The sequence below is a fragment of the Halictus rubicundus genome, chromosome 7 (genome assembly GCF_050948215.1).
Source record: "Halictus rubicundus isolate RS-2024b chromosome 7, iyHalRubi1_principal, whole genome shotgun sequence".
NCBI lineage: Eukaryota > Metazoa > Arthropoda > Insecta > Hymenoptera > Halictidae > Halictus > Halictus rubicundus.
In genome coordinates, this window is record NC_135155.1 from 2,850,941 (window position 1) to 2,866,411 (window position 15,471).

The 15,471-nt window shown below is 45.6% G+C and overlaps 3 protein-coding genes across 7 annotated transcripts in view; 1 reads left to right on the top strand and 2 right to left on the bottom strand.

Annotated features, from left to right (window-relative positions):
* Positions 1 to 6,105: 6,105 nt before the first annotated feature.
* On the top strand, positions 6,106 to 7,167 carry Mrrf1 (mitochondrial ribosome recycling factor 1). The gene is made up of 2 exons (XM_076790211.1): positions 6,106 to 6,850; positions 6,927 to 7,167. The coding sequence occupies exons 1-2, from the start codon at positions 6,273 to 6,275 to the stop codon at positions 7,165 to 7,167; spliced, it is 819 nt and encodes a 272-aa protein (XP_076646326.1). The 5' UTR covers positions 6,106 to 6,272.
* On the bottom strand, positions 7,080 to 11,084 carry LOC143355421 (2-aminoadipate transaminase). Of its 3 annotated transcripts, none has more exons than XM_076790210.1 (8): positions 11,023 to 11,084; positions 10,256 to 10,430; positions 9,238 to 9,514; positions 8,916 to 9,077; positions 8,573 to 8,825; positions 8,308 to 8,422; positions 7,990 to 8,095; positions 7,080 to 7,920 (listed from the first exon to the last, which is right to left on the bottom strand). In XM_076790210.1, exons 2-8 carry the CDS (start codon positions 10,415 to 10,417, stop codon positions 7,721 to 7,723), a joined length of 1,275 nt encoding a protein of 424 aa, XP_076646325.1. In that variant the 5' UTR covers positions 10,418 to 10,430; positions 11,023 to 11,084; the 3' UTR covers positions 7,080 to 7,720. The 3 variants fall into 3 exon arrangements, with proteins under 3 accessions (XP_076646325.1, XP_076646323.1, XP_076646324.1); XM_076790208.1 differs by lacking the exon at positions 11,023 to 11,084 and adding an exon at positions 10,647 to 10,899; XM_076790209.1 differs by lacking the exon at positions 11,023 to 11,084 and adding an exon at positions 10,751 to 10,898.
* Positions 11,085 to 12,148: 1,064 nt separating this feature from the next.
* Egfr (epidermal growth factor receptor) overlaps positions 12,149 to 15,471 on the bottom strand; it is a 261,244-nt gene continuing 257,921 nt past the window's right edge. For all 3 annotated transcript variants that reach the window (XM_076791257.1, XM_076791256.1, XM_076791254.1), the window contains one exon: positions 12,149 to 15,355. In XM_076791257.1, coding sequence (XP_076647372.1) covers positions 15,048 to 15,355 — 308 coding nt within the window. In that variant the 3' untranslated portion in view covers positions 12,149 to 15,047. The remainder of the gene's footprint in view (positions 15,356 to 15,471) is intronic.

Genomic DNA, 15,471 nt, shown 5'->3' on the forward strand with positions numbered 1-15,471 from the left:
TACCGCGGAATGACCGGGGCGCGCTGGTACGACGGAATTTACGGAGCGTCGTTCTCTTGCGAACGACGGAGTTACGGAGCGCCGCTCTGTCGCGAGCGGCGGAGATACGGAACGGCGTCTCTCGCTGACGGAGGGATCGCGGATCGAGCGGAACTCGCTTTACGCCGGAACGCGGAGCGTCGGGATAGCGCGAAACAACGGAGACGCGGCGCGTCGATTTACCACGGAGCGAGCCGGTCTCGTTATACCGGACAGCGCGGGCGAGGTAGACTCGTCGTATTCGCTCGGACGGGATCGGTTTCTCGGGCTGCGGGTGGAATTTGCAGGAATCACCGCGGCTCAGCGATCGTGATAGTGGATTAGACGTTCCCTGCGTGTGCTGAGCTCGCGGGGCGCGGTTCGGCTCGTTACCGGATCGGGGGGACGCCTCGTTTGCCGCCCGCGGTGCGAGTTCGCACGTAACGGACGTAGACCCAGAAACGTACGGCTCGACACCGACGCCGTCGCCTTGGACCCTGCTGGTGGTCCCACCGTGGTGGTACGCACGGGGGTCGCCCCTGGAGCAGCGGCGGGGCGACGGTTCTCCTTCGTGCTCTCTCGGTGGGCGGCTGGGGCCGCGGGCTCAGGAGGAGAGCCCGGCGGCGAACGGCTGGTGCCGGTGGTTGCGGTCGCGGGATGACCGGAGGCCTGGGCTGGTAGCGCAGCCTTGCGGGTTCGGCGGGGGTGAAACCCCAACGCGGTGGTTGGGCGCCCGGAGCGATCAGCCGTGGTCGGGTCGGCCGTCGGGCGCCGGGTGGCTGTAGCTGGTGATGCCCCAGCGCCTCTTCTGGGTCGAAGACCCCGTGCCGGCGGCAGCTGGCCTCTAGCTCGGCCAAGAACTCTTCTAGGCTCTGGTCTGGGCGGTTTAAGGACTGCATGACGAATGCGGATGCTCCCTGGAGTCCTGTTGGTCCTCGCGTCGATCGGCCGATTTTCGGGAGTAATGCGTAGGGTTTGGCGGGTTGTCGGTCCCCGTGGTACCCCCCTGGGCTCCTTCTCGTGTGCCTTTCTCGCTTCGGGATGCGAGACGGCTTCGGATCATGCATGTGGACGCGGCGGGCTGGTCTCACGGAGGCATCCCGTGAGTCGACGGAAACGGGTGATGCCCGAGGCCGTATGGTGAACAGGCCGGTGCCTTTTCCCGACCGCTTGCATTTCCGGGTTGGCCTGGCTTCTTCCGGATGCATTCGGCGGTGTCCGAAGTGTAGCTGCAGCCGGAACTTCTTCAGTATATCCATACCCAGGAGCATTTCGTGGTCTAACCCGTCCAGGACGTAATATCGGTGGATCATAGGCACGTCGCCCATGACTGCTGTCCCTCTTACGCTCCGGGTTAGACCGGCCTCAGTGCCGTCGGCCATGGAGGCGGTAGTGTCTTCGCGCCAAGTCTGCCATCCTACGCTGAGGCATTTCCTTGCCATGGCAGCGTTTACGAACGAGCACGCCGAGCCTGTGTCGATAAGAGCTCGAGCGTGGTGGTCACCGACGACGAGTGTGGTATAAATTCGGTTGTCGTTGGTCCTGCCCGCGGTCCGTCTCTTCGAACGGCTAGGTCCGGTGCGGCAGGGGCAGTCCTTGGTGAGGACGTCGTCCTGCTCACAATACGAGCAGAACCGTATTGCATCGTTCCTGCAGTCGAAACGGCTGTGCCCTGGCTCCTTGCACCGCCAGCAGTGCGTTTCTCGGCAATATGCGCTGGTGACTGCGAAGGCGGTTCGTTTGGTATTTTCCCGTGTATTCGGTGCGGCTCGGGAACGGTGCTGGATGCGATGGAGAACCTCCTCGACCTCTCTAACCCGCTGAATCAAATGCGTGGCGTCAGTGAGCTCGTCACGTCGGATATGCAGTTGGAGCTCCGGCTGCATATTGTAGTAGAGAGTGTCGAGCTGGCGCTCTCGTGAGTATCCCCCACGGCGGCGGATGAGAGTCATCAAGGCTGTCACGTAACTCTGGATTGACTCTGTGGCGCCGTGGTGACGTTCGGCGATCTGTAGATCGAGGTGACGGAGTTCTCCCGGGGGGAGATAGTCTCTCCGGAGTTGCTCCTCTAGGTCTTCCCACGATGAGACTGCGGGTGCCAAATTCCGGTACCAGAGCACGGCATCCCCTCGGAGGAGCTCGGGGAATCCCTGGAGCACCTGCTGGTCGGTGAAGCGGTAGGCGTTCTGCAGCTCGCGTACTCGCTCGAGAAACGCGTGCGGGTTTCGCCCATCGAAGTGGCAGTTCCACTTCCTCATCTGGTTGAGGACCGGTGTGGCGGCCAGGGTGGCGTTGCCGTTGTGTGGGGTCGGCGGGCGGAGGGGGGTAGACGCGTCGTCCCCGTCGAGCCCGTTGACGAGTTCGTTGTGGAACTCCTTCAAGTCTCGAGTGCGGTCGGACTCTTCCTGGTATCCGGGTGCGTCCTCGGGTTTGCCCGGAAACGCATCGTGATTGCGCCGGACGTATGTGACCAGCCTCTGCTTCAGCTGGACCACGGTGCCCTCGGTGCCGGTCCCGAGCTCTCGGAGCTCCTGCTTCAATTGCTCCTTGGAGAGCCGGTAGACCCAGGAGACCCCCATGCCTAGTTTGGCCGGCGTTTGTCGGACTGCGGGGCGGCGGGGTAAAACGCGCGCGGGTACCGTGTTGCTACGCGGTCCGAAACAGGCGGTGTCGACGAAGATACGGAGTGCCGAGTTCCGATAACGGAAGGAACACGCGGCGGTCCGAGATACGGTTTCCCGGAGAAAAAAAAAGAGAACGTGATACAATAATTCGCGGTTTTACAGGAACGGCGGGCCGGTACGACCGGAGAAAAACGCGGCGGTCCGAGATACGGTTTCTCGGAAAAAAGAGAACGTTATACAATAATTCGCGGTTTTACAATTTATTGCACGGTATTTCGGAGTGTCCACGCTCGTCTGGAAAACTAGTCCCTGTTCGGGCGCCATGTAACGGTTGCGTCTCGCTTGCGTGAGGCGCGCGTGCCCTCCCCTGGATTCGCTCAGCGGCCAGGGTCTTTGGAGAGGGCAAAGATGTTTACGAAATAAATTAACTCAGGTTTAATGAGAATAACTAAGGAAGTTTTATTCAGCCCGGCAATCCGGGTTTACGGTGGGCCCGGTTCTTGCAGGCCGGGTTTCCTGGTCCGGCTCTCGGCCGACCTACGGCAAAAACGAGGGTGGACGACCCGATGACGCAACGCTTAATTAAACGACTTATAATCTAACACGCACTTAAATCTAATACGCGGAGCAACGATGCTCGGTGACAACGGGTACGCGGAGCGACGGTGCTCTGTGACGGCGGATACGCGGGGCGGAACGGCCTCGCGACGACGGAATACCGCGGAAAGACCAGGGCGCGCTGGTACGACGGAATTTGCGGAGCGTCGTTCTCTCGCGAACGGCGGAGTTACGGAGCGCCACTCTGTCGCGAGCGGCGGAGATACGGAATATTACCGGTTATACCGGACAGCGCGGGCGAGGTAGACTCGTCGTATTCGCTCGGACGGGATCGGTTTCTCGGGCTGCGGGTGGAATTTGCAGGAATCACCGCGGCTCAGCGATCGTGATAGTGAATTAGACGTTCCCTGCGTGTGCTGAGCTCGCGGGGCGCGGTTCGGCTCGTTACCGGATCGGCGTGACGCCTCGCTTGCCGCCCCCGGCCAACCGCGGTGCGAGTTCGCACGTAACGGACGTAGACCCAGAAACGTACGCCTCGACACCGGCGTTGTCGCCCGCTCTCGGAAAGAACAAGGAAAGAAAAAAAACAAAGAAATGAACCGTGAGCGTGGACACCCGGTAACGGCGCGGACCTAAACTACGATCGACTCACGCGATCTTAATTCTATCTGATAACGTACCTACATCTAATGCCCTTAATTACTATCACGCGGCTTAATCCTATCTTACGAGCGGAGCGTCGGTATCTCCGGTACTAGTACTGGTCGCGGTGGACGCCGTCCGTCGGTGGACGGCGGCGGAAAACCGGAATCAGGTTCGGTACGGTGCGCGGGGCGAGCAGGGCTCGCTTGGCGTCGGTATGGCGATCGGGCGCTCTCGGCGCGGTCCCGAACCCCCCACGATCCTCGTCGCGCGGTCGCCTCAGCGAGATGGTCGTAACGGCCGCGGCTCAGCAAGTGATCGTAGATTGATGACGTTTCCTGCGTCGGCTGGGCTCGCGGGGCGCGGAGAGGGGGTGCGAGATTCGCGGAACGTTCCGTCTGTCGTCCCCGCGCGGCCGCGGCTCGAGTACGTAGGCACAGACGTAAACCTAATGTCTACGACTCGAAACCGGCGAGGTCGCTCGTCCCCGGTAGTATACCGTGAGGCGAGCTCCACACGCTGCTGCGGTCGGTTGGAGACTAAACGTCTGGAGCGCGGCGCGGAATCTCGGACGGGAGCGCGGGATGCGGGAACGGGTCCGAGGAGTGGGGATGACGGTCCGGAGTGTCGAAACTACGGTGCTCTGAAAAGAGCAGGCCGTCGATCGACTGCCTCCCAGAACCTGTTCGCGGTCTCGGTTTCGACGTATGGGACGTAAACCCACGTACGCCTCGGCCGATCCCAGCGCTTCGGCGTGTTCGCCCGATAGTAAACCGAGGCTAGCACGATTCCGCGCGGCTGCGAGAGGATCTGGGCTCGGGTGTTCGCCCGAGAGCTGCTCCAGACCAACTCCGCTCTTGGGTGTTTTCGTCGCGATCTTTATAGCCCGAACGCGGACCTCGTGTGCTCGTTCGCGAATCTTCGGCGCACGCCGATTGGTCCGCGCCCGGGCTGGATTCGCGGATTGGCGCGCGGCTGGTCCTAGCTGGTGATTGGTGCGGGCCTGGGTACAAACTCGCTCGCATCGAGGCACATACGTCTCGTTGCAGGTCTTTAAATAAAAATCTTTATTCGTCGAATAAATTCATTACGTGTGGAATAGAGATAACATAATTATTTTTATTTGACGCGTAACAAATCATTTTTTTATCTTTTATTCGCTGTTTGAAATGTCTATTTCAATAAAAATTTGCCTATCTTTGCTCCTACAATTATATTATTTTATATTATATTAATTCATCCACGTGATTCTCTCTCAAACTCTATACTATTCGGAATAGTACGTTAAATAAACGCTACTCTGGTTTTCAACATATTTCTGTTCCCACAGATCGATTCTTGGAACAATTATCTATAAAAAAAAGTGTAAGGAAATAATGCTTGTTCATGAAATATTTTTAAATTACAAATTAAGGTATCTCATATGGAAGTAGAAATTGATTTCCCTAAAATAATGCTTTAATAATTTTTTACGTAAAATATTTTTACGAATTTTTCGTCCTTGATATTAGTTTTACTTTTAATATTTTAAATCTTAAAAAGCAACACTAAAAAAAATATCTGTTTAATTTGAATACGTTTGTCGGAGAATGTAACATTTGATAATCGATATGGTTCCGTGATGATTCACCTTCTCACCGACGAGAATTTCCTTAGTGGTCTTCTGCACCGACGAGATACCGTCGTTGGCCTTCTGTTTCTTACTCCAGCCAAAATCTATCCTAGAGGGCGGTAGAAAACACCGCATTTTTCGAGCGACACATTCTCCCATAAGGCTGGCAGTCTTTATATATATCTCGTCGGTGTCAGATTTGATCATTTTTGTGGATCTAGTTCCAACATTTATCGTTCGTCAGCGTAGAGGGCGTAAGAAAACCAGTTGTGTAGGTTTACGGTCTGGGGAATTTCCAGACTGCGGCCTACTACCGCCGGGAAACCGGAAACTGGATGGAAGGCACTGTTGCGTGTTGTAGTACGGAGACTTTATTACGTCTTTTCTCGACGAAGGTAGTTACACGAGAGAGCGATGGTGTAATCTCGGCGGCGGCAAATCCGCCTTGGTTCGTCGGACACGCGGAGTCGAGAGCGGCGACTCGCTCTTGCCGCTTGCACGCGGCTGATGCCGGCGATGCTAGCGCTGCGGCAAGGTGCGGCAATATACGTAACCCCTACAGTTGTTTACATGTGAGACACGAAACCCCATATGGTGATTGGTCTACTCCTATACCTCGTCTGTGATAAGATCAAAGGAATCTGTTAGGTTTCTGTTCACTAGGGTGTAGCACCATAGTATTTAATGGCGCCACCTGTACGAATGTTCACTCGTATAAGTTTGTAACCTTTTGCAATATTTTAGTAGTAAAATGTGTTCCTTGTATTATTAGAGTAATAATCATCGCGCATCTATATGTGAATTAGAAAAGAAGTAAGATGATGACAGTCTCAATGAAATTTCATTCGTGTGCAAGAAATTTAGTAAATTTCTGCATATATAAAAATAGTTTTTCAATTAAATACTTGCGGAAGCTACATAATTTTAGTAATTCAAGTTTCTGTAATGAACGATGTAATCTGTATAATTTTCCGCAACTGCACAGAATTGACACTTTTTCCACTACGAGAATATTATCAAAAATTAAAGGTGGCGGAAAAGATAAGAAAAAACCACAAGTTGTGCACATTAACCCTGATGAATTAAGTGAAGTTGTAAATGTAGATCGTATGAATATGCTATTTGATAAAGCATTTGAAGACTATAAGAATCAATTGACGAAACACATAGGCCTGCGTACAAGTGTGGGTGCTGTTGAAGAGTTAATTGTAAAATTTGATGGGACTGAATATCAACTTCAAGAGATAGTCGAAATTAGTCGAAAACCTAAAATAATAGTAATGAATATGTCTGCCTTTCCTCAAATAATTCCTGATGTCCTGAATACTCTGTCAAAGTCTCAAATGAATTTGAATCCACAACAAGATGGTACTACGCTATATATACCAATACCCAAGTAAGTAGGACACGTATTACTATTATGTTTTCAAAAGTACCTAAGACAATATTAACTTTGTTCTTGTATTTAATAGAGTTACTAAGGAATACAGGGAAACCTTAGCAAAGACAGCAAAAAGATATTTTGTAAAATGCAAAGAGGACATTACCGATGTACGAAATATGCATATAAAGTCAGTGAAAAAAAAAGAAAAATTGTCAGAAGATTTGGTTTTTCGAATTGAGAATTATATAAATAATTTAAGTCGTGAATACATTGACAATGCTGAGAAGTTGTTACAAACAAAAGAGAAAGAACTCTTACGTGAATCATAGTCATTTTAATATTGCCGTATATATATATGTATATATATCTATCTTTCATAAGTGAAAGTGAATTTAGCGGATTGTTCTTCATGATTATATAAGACAAAAGTCAAGAGTACAAAAATTGCAATTTTGGCTTTGTTTTTAAGTTAACAGCAGCATGTAAGATTGCTCTGCGTCTCTGTCTTTTATGTAATGCATCACTGTTTATGCTCCTAATATTGATGGATTATACATACAATTTGTTTATTCTTGATTTTTATCTTATGTTGTCCTGTACAATTACTTCTTAAATATTCTCCGAACTGTTGCCAAACATACTGTATATAAAATAATTAAAATTTGTCAATATTTTTAGTACTTTAGAAATTTTATTTTTATTCTTAATTTACCATTGAATTAAATTTATCTACTTCTCTTATTTTTCAGTATTATACTTATAATTTCATTTCAGTATTTATCTACTTCTCTTATTTTATAATTGAGTATATTTAAATGTTTTAAAATACTTATTGATGGCACTAATAGCTATGCAGCTTTCATGCAGCTACTTTAGTGTAAATTAAGTATTATTTCTAATATAGTATAGTAAAGCAGTGCAAAGACTCTGTGCAGCAGTTTGTAAAATCTCTTTCCTATGAAATCCTATACTCAGTCGCAAATAGTTGTGACACTTTTCTGTGTATGAAAATCTTACTCCAGGTATAGCTGATACTTTGTGTGTTTCTTGACACCATTTGATAAAATCAGTACCATTTACACCTACAGAAAATAATGTTCATTTTTATTTGGTATAGAAGAATTTTATTTGCCATTGTACACAATACGTACCTGATGGTAGATGAATCCATACAAAGTAACCACCTTCTGGTTGTTGAAATGAGCAACACGTTGGTAAATAACGTTTTAACGCGTCACATAATGTCGTTAATCGTTCCTGCAAAAGAATATACACATACATAGAACTTCCCAAAATGTATGAGTAGGGTTCCATTTTAATTATCCTTGGAATTATAACCGTAACTTTTTATACAGCCTGCATAAGAATTACAATTTTCTATCTGTATCTCATAAATGATAAACGAAAATCTATGTAAAATAGTTTGTGTACAAGTCTATGTACAATTTGTTCTTTATTGTGAAACTCACCCTGTAAATTTTTACTAGTTTGTCGAGATACTCATCTTCTATCCCTAGATGCAGTAAACTCGCAACAACACCGGAAACGTAATTATTAACAGCACCACCGCTTTGTAAGATCCCTCTGGAGGTTTTTAAATTTGAAACACGAACATGTAAAATCATAGAATTTGTAGAAACGAGGTCACGAGAGCACAAAAAACATAATGAAGATATATAGTTCTGAAAATTTAGGAAATGGTAGTATAGATTTTTTTAATTTAAAAATGCTTACGACGATCTAAAGATTTTTGCTAGTCGTGGCGGGCATTCCATCCAACCGCAGCGAATTGCCGGTGAAAGAATCTTCGAAAACGATCCGTTCGATACTACATTTCCACCTTTATATTCAGTATCCTTTGGATCGTCGTAATAATATAATCGATGGGGCGGGAAACCGTCTCCATAGTAAAGTAAATTATAGACATCGTCGCAAGTAACCAGCACAGAATATTTGCGCGCTATTTCAACCAATTTTTTGCAGCTCTCTATAGAAAATTAACAATCCCCAAACACAATTCACAAATTACTGTGTAACTGTACGATCGATTACAACATATACGTAATTTATTGTTTACCTGGAGGTATCGTGCTTCCGGTAGGGTTGTGGAAAGTGGGAATAGTGTAAAACATAGCCCAGAAAATCTTTTCGTCGGTTAGAAGAAATTCACCCTTACTTTTTTCCTCGGCGACTATTTTCTCAAACGCGTCCAAATCGATTATATCGTTTTTCATTGGTACTGCCACAAAAAAAAGTGCATTTAATATTTAAATCATTTTTTGAGACACACTATTTAAACTATTTTTGTAACTTAGGCCATTTCAACAATTTTTTGGCGAATTAATATGTCGAAATATTTGAAGTTTGAATTATTTTAGTTTGTTGCACATGTATCCTACCTGTTACCATTTTAATCATTGGAAATTGCTTGAACGTATCCAGAGCAATCATGTAAGTGACTTCTTCTACGAAGATCACTCCATTCGGTGAAAGGACGGTGTTCAGCAAAAGTTGAAGGCCGTGAGTAGCGCCGCAGGTCAAAATTAAATTTTCTCTTTTTACTGGATCGCCGTATCGCTTGGTTAAAAACATCGCCAATTCATCGCGATATTCCCACAAACCTGCAGTGGGACCATATTGAAAGAGATAGTACATTCCTTCCTTGCGTTCTTGTTCCTAAGAAGAAGTAGAAGCATCCTTTTAATGTAATTGCAATACGATTACATAAAAAGCGAAACACTTTCGTCCTCTAAAAAACAAATAAAACGCAAATAAGAAGTTTGAATCATGTGAAATGACTAATCAACTTTAACTTCTCATCAACGTTCCTCGTTCGAACTGATATAGGGTAAGGGACCCAACTACTGTGGGGGTACCAATTACAGTGCCTGTATTAATTATACTTATTTTCAAAGCATAATATAGGAAGAAGATCTTTATTGTTTGACGGTTTTACAAATTCTGGTGTTACGCTGTTCACGCTCAAACATCAGGTTGTTATAAACAAATCGATCGACGGCTTGTAATGACAACCGGTTACCAGTGAAACGAGCAGACGAGACAAACGGATGAATGTCAGATCGTCCTAGCTGACTGCCGACGATCGATCGTCACCAACATTAATGTATATATATGTAACAAACTCCTACAATAATGAATATTAAAAAAAGAGACGTATAACATAGATATTAACTGATTTTAATGAAAAAAATTTCTTATCTCTTTTCTAATATTCATTATTCTTTAAAAATAAGTATAATTAGGATGGGCACAGTAATTGGAATCCCCACAGTAACTAGGTCCCTATTTCTATAATGTTCTAGTCCATATCTTGACGAATTACCGTGTTTCACTCTCAGTTCTTTAATAAATAAACTTGGACAATTTAGTGTGATGTAACAAATCATTTATTTTTACCAGTTTGTGGTCCGTTGCTCTTTGTATCATATCTGGCAGGTTTTGGAGTAGGTCAGGACCGGGAGCTCCGACTGATAAGTTTATGGCATTCTCATTGTAAACGTTAAATATGTGATTTCCATCGAACAGATGTCTCAGATGAGGATCGTCTATCGTCTCCATTTTACGTTCGTCTCTGTAACGAGCAATGGAAGAGTTCTTATCGAAATCTTTGTTCTCAATCAATAGGCAACATACTACGATCACATTTCCTATCAAACAATTGTCATTTGATTTCGGAAAAAGTTCAAACAAGTTGATCCGGCATAAAAACATAAAATAGAATTAAAAAGAAGCAAGTGATTAAAGTATTAGTCCCATCGCTACATTTACATTTATATAGAAACATAACGTTTTATTGCATAGTCCAGTGATAAATGAACGTCCTGCTTAATTCGATCAACTGATCGATTAAAGATCATAAATAATTAAATAGATAAATTTCGTTTCGAAAACCTTTTCGTTTGCAATGATGAATTTATTTGTAACGTTCTCTGCAATTTATTTGCAATCACACTAGGAGACACTAGGAGCGCCGAGACGCATAAACATCTGCGTCGCGTAACGATTCACGAGCAACTGCCGATAACAGCTGGAAGAATCTGGGTGGGAAAAGTTGTTATTAAACTTCGTTCAGTGACTCGTGGAATTTCGTACGTGTACTAATGTACGTACACACATACCACGCCGTATTACTCACAATCAGACGCGCGTTGCGTAACCATTACCTCGTGAACTTTACGCGGAACAAGAATCTGGTTCAAATGTTTACTCGAACTCGTACAGCTTTTTCTGCACCACTGTCTTGATAAATATTACTAGGTATACTATGTAATTACTTTGTTAAAAGGAGGTCCGCCACACATATCCGTTGTTCTAACGTGCAGCGACCGTGCGGTACCGGAACTGCGGTCTGAAGTACTATGGATTCAATTAAACGCTGCACATTTGTTTGAATCGTAATTGCGGCGCCGCACGTCGCTCTTGCGTGCAATATTTCCCGCAGTTCCCCAAAAGAACGCACGGTCGCCGCAATCGCATATGCGATCGTCATTACATTATCGCATGTCAGTGATGTACACGTCCGTTATTCTGTCGCAAAATGAACGACACAAACGGTGATGCATTATTAGACATCGAGCTTTTCATTGAAGAGGTAAAAAAGAGTTATAGCTAACATTTCTGCGGGAGTTATAGCACGTCTCATCCATGTATCTTGTGATGCGATTCTTCCTGTTATTCTATCTAACAGCTCGTCAAATGAGTGAACACTCAATCGAAAATAATAGAAGAATTTTTCAGCATTTTCTCTTAGATCAGCAAAGGATGTAGCAAATCTACCTCGTGTAAATCTCGAATGGATAAAAGGATGCACCAAAAAAAAATGTTCTTTGTTTGCAACAATAGCATTTATATACAAAATAGGCAAATACTCTACGCTTTTTCGGGGACACCTCCATCTTCGATAGAAGTAGAAAACGCACGTTAAAAAGACGCAAGTGGACGCCTTTCAACTGAACCGCAATTCCGATTCGATCGCCACACGTTAAAACAACGGATGTGTGTAGCGGGCCTAACACTTGCATGGGCAACCGCAATTATATATTACTATATAACAATTTTGTATGTTCTTCTAAAAATATTTTTTGGATACTATTGTGTCGGTTGCAAGTTGCAAAACCAAAATTTAGATCTTATTGTTAACTCTTGAACGGTTGGGGGTGGTGATGTCTCTGGTGCGGAAGATTACAACCGTTCTAATTATAAGTCGATTGACAAAGCCTAAAATATTTGCATGCATCTAGTAAATGAAGTTGACGAAAAGCTGGGTACGAAGGAATTTACGTTAACTCATAAGAATGATGGTGATTCTTTATTACAATAATTTTTTTACGATAACACAATGATATTATAAAGTTTTATAAGTTCTATAGGTCCACAACCGAATGGCAAATGCAATTCCTCGTAGCTAATTATCCCGGCGATCAAACGTATTGTACAATTTCTAGTTCACACGCATACTCTCCATACTAGTTTCGGTTGACGAAAAAAAAAACAAAAAAAAAAAACAAAAATAGAAAGGAAATAAAATATCGTCGAACCAGGGGGAAAAATGGGGTAGAGGGAAATGCGGAAAGGTAGGTTTCGCTAAGATTTTCATTCTTCTAATTTCTGAAAAGAGCTTCGAATTGGGCGCGCGCACGCGTTTTTCTACAATGATACATTCTGATCCGCTTGGCGACGCGACGAATGATCGTATTGTATATTACACAATAGAGAAATCGCTAACGTTAACTATTTTATAACACTTAAAATAGCAGACGTAATGTACACGATACGTATTTGCTTACATATTTAAGAGCAAGATTCTGCATTCCGCGTGCAGCGAGATTGGAAATCCGTGCGATACACGTTCTCGCCAGCAACGTAGCTGGCCGCGTTAAAACAACGAAACGTAATAGAAGAGAAAACAATTTTCGCATTAAAACCTTTCTTTCCATTTATCACAGAAAACCCGCACGTCATTTTATTCCCTCGAAAAGCTTTTTATACTTCGCGGACAAGATACTTTCGCCGTGTGGACAATTTTTACGGATTCCACACGCGGAAATTTCGAACGGGAGTAACATTTCATTTCAACCGATCGTACTAGGAATTATGCGTCATGCGTACTTCGGGGCGCTGACTTCGCCAATTAGTGTTGATCTTGTCCACCGAGTATACCGTCGTGAATGAGATCGTCAATCTCGCGGACGCCCTATGCACATCTTTCACAAATGAAACGCAACGCCAGAGATGATCCGTTTTTTTTTCCCCGGTGAACACAGGTGAGAACGGTGTTCGCTGCATCGCGCGTTCCCTGTACACAACATGGCACGTCCTACTCCTAATCGATTACGCGGCGCGCAATGTGGGCACGCGCAACCCGCGCTTCGCCCACGCTTTCTTCCATCGTTGTCTTCTTTTTTTTTTCTTCGTTTCCTCTTCCAAGCAAAACAAAACGAAACAAAAAAAAAAAGGAGAAAAACACGCCACGGATTCGCTTAACTTATTCAAGTACATTTCCGTTCTTTACATTCGTAAAAGTCCTTACGGGCTAGTGGTCCCTAGTCTATTTACAAGACGCGTTTTTTCTTCTATAAAAATCGAGATACATCCGTGCTTGGCTACGGCCAATTTCATTGGTCCCTTTCGCGGAGGCGATGGCATACAAAAATATATGGGGGAGGAGGGTTGTAAACGTTTAAGTGGAATCGCGAAACGAGAACGGTCCCTTGTTCGTTTTTCCTCTTGGTCCTCGTGCACGCGATCCTCCTTTTGTGCTATCCTTGGGATACGATTGTCTCGCGTTCGAGCAGTAAAGTAGGACAATTGTTGTCGCACTGTCGTAGCTTACTGCGATACTAGAGATAGATAGATAGATAGATAGATAGATAGATAGATAGATAGATAGATAGATAGATAGATAGATAGAGAGAGAGAGAGAGAGAGAAAATATAGAACGACAGGATGGAACAGCGGGCAAGATGTTTCAAGTGTCCACGAGAAATAGTAGAACGTTTCTTATCACAGTCAACGGCGAACCGCGCAGATATTGCGCAGCCGGAGCGCTCGAAATTTGCATCGTAACTTCCGCGATTACCAAACGGCCCCGCGGTGCCATTTTTGACATCTCATGATCCATGGTGGATCGCGTGGAACGGGAGATTCCGGCGTGCCGAATTTTAACGTAGGAAACCAGACGAGAGAGGGAAAGACAGAGGGGCCCACGTTCGCCTAATTAGGATGGCTCTTTCGTTTCGAGAGAATCGATGTTTCGTGTAGGCGGCTACCGGGGAAAGAACAGTGTCAGACTCGCGAATAGGCTAAGCAGCTCTAAGCATACTTTCACACATCTCCGTTTAAACGGATCTCTTAGAAACGAGTCATTCAAATGAGTTTGCAGGTCGAATCGATTAACCATCCATCCAGTATTTTCAGGTTTTATTGCCAAAGCATTTTACTAATGCTTAACATTTCGCATTTAGAATAAACCTTAATAATCGAGTTTAATACCACCGAATAATAAAACTTGAAAGAACTTTTAACAATGAACGCGTACTATTTCATCAATTTTCTCTACCTTATATATTGCGAATTTGATTGATTTGGCAAACGAGTGGTTCAAATATATTCTAGCTTTCCAAACGCGGAATGCATTTGGATGAAAATAGGCGACCAAACGCGTGTCAGCCTACAGGTGACATAATCGTGAATCCGACACAGGGAAAGAGGTGACGCGGGACGAACGTGGACCGTCAAAGTCAGGTAAAGGTATAGGTGTAGACAATCGCTTATGCCATTTACTGTACGTCGTTTCTTAGAATAGCCTTAAACAAGTGGTAGACAGTACTTTATTTACAAGCCACTGCGAATGGCACATTAAGATTATCTTTGCACTACTTGTTCGTCACGCGCGTACGCGACAGTTTCTTGTGCACGAGACACGTTCCCCGGGGATTTGTCGGGAAGTTAGCACAGTTCTCGCGTTCTACGTCTAATCACAATCGAAACACGGCACTCCGACGAAGTGTCCTTTCTAAGTACTCTGGAGTTTCCTACACACTAGGAACCGAATCCGTCGCCTATGTCTTCCTAACTCCTAGGCTCCAGCTAGAACCTAGCCGGATCCGGTTCCGGCCGAACGATGCCAGTTCTACGGGTTCCGACTCGGAACAACGGAAACAGTCATTTCGCTTATGAGTTCTTGGAATCAGACGGTCGTCTCGTTCTTCCTGAGAGGCTTCAGCGGCTGCAACTCCCGTTCCAGGCGATCAAAGTCGTTGTAGTACTCGTGGTCGGATTCCTCCTCCGAACTCCTCTGTCTGACCTGCGATCCGAAGGTCCCGTTCGTTAGGACCTTCTCCAGATCCGGCGTCGGGATGCCCAACGTTTGCGGGGTCAACGGACCCTCGTCCTGAGACATTATGTACTCGGGATTGTCCAAGGACGTCTTCCCTTGGATGGTCAGGAATTCCGGGTACTTCCGGTAACCATTGTTGATTCGCTTCGGTTCCATGTCTGGAAATAAGAAACGGGAACTATTGTTAACCCTTGCAGTGGTAAAACACAGGGTAAGCAACAGTCAATATTTTCTAGAAGAATACCCTACAGATTTAGCAGTGACTTTATTTAAT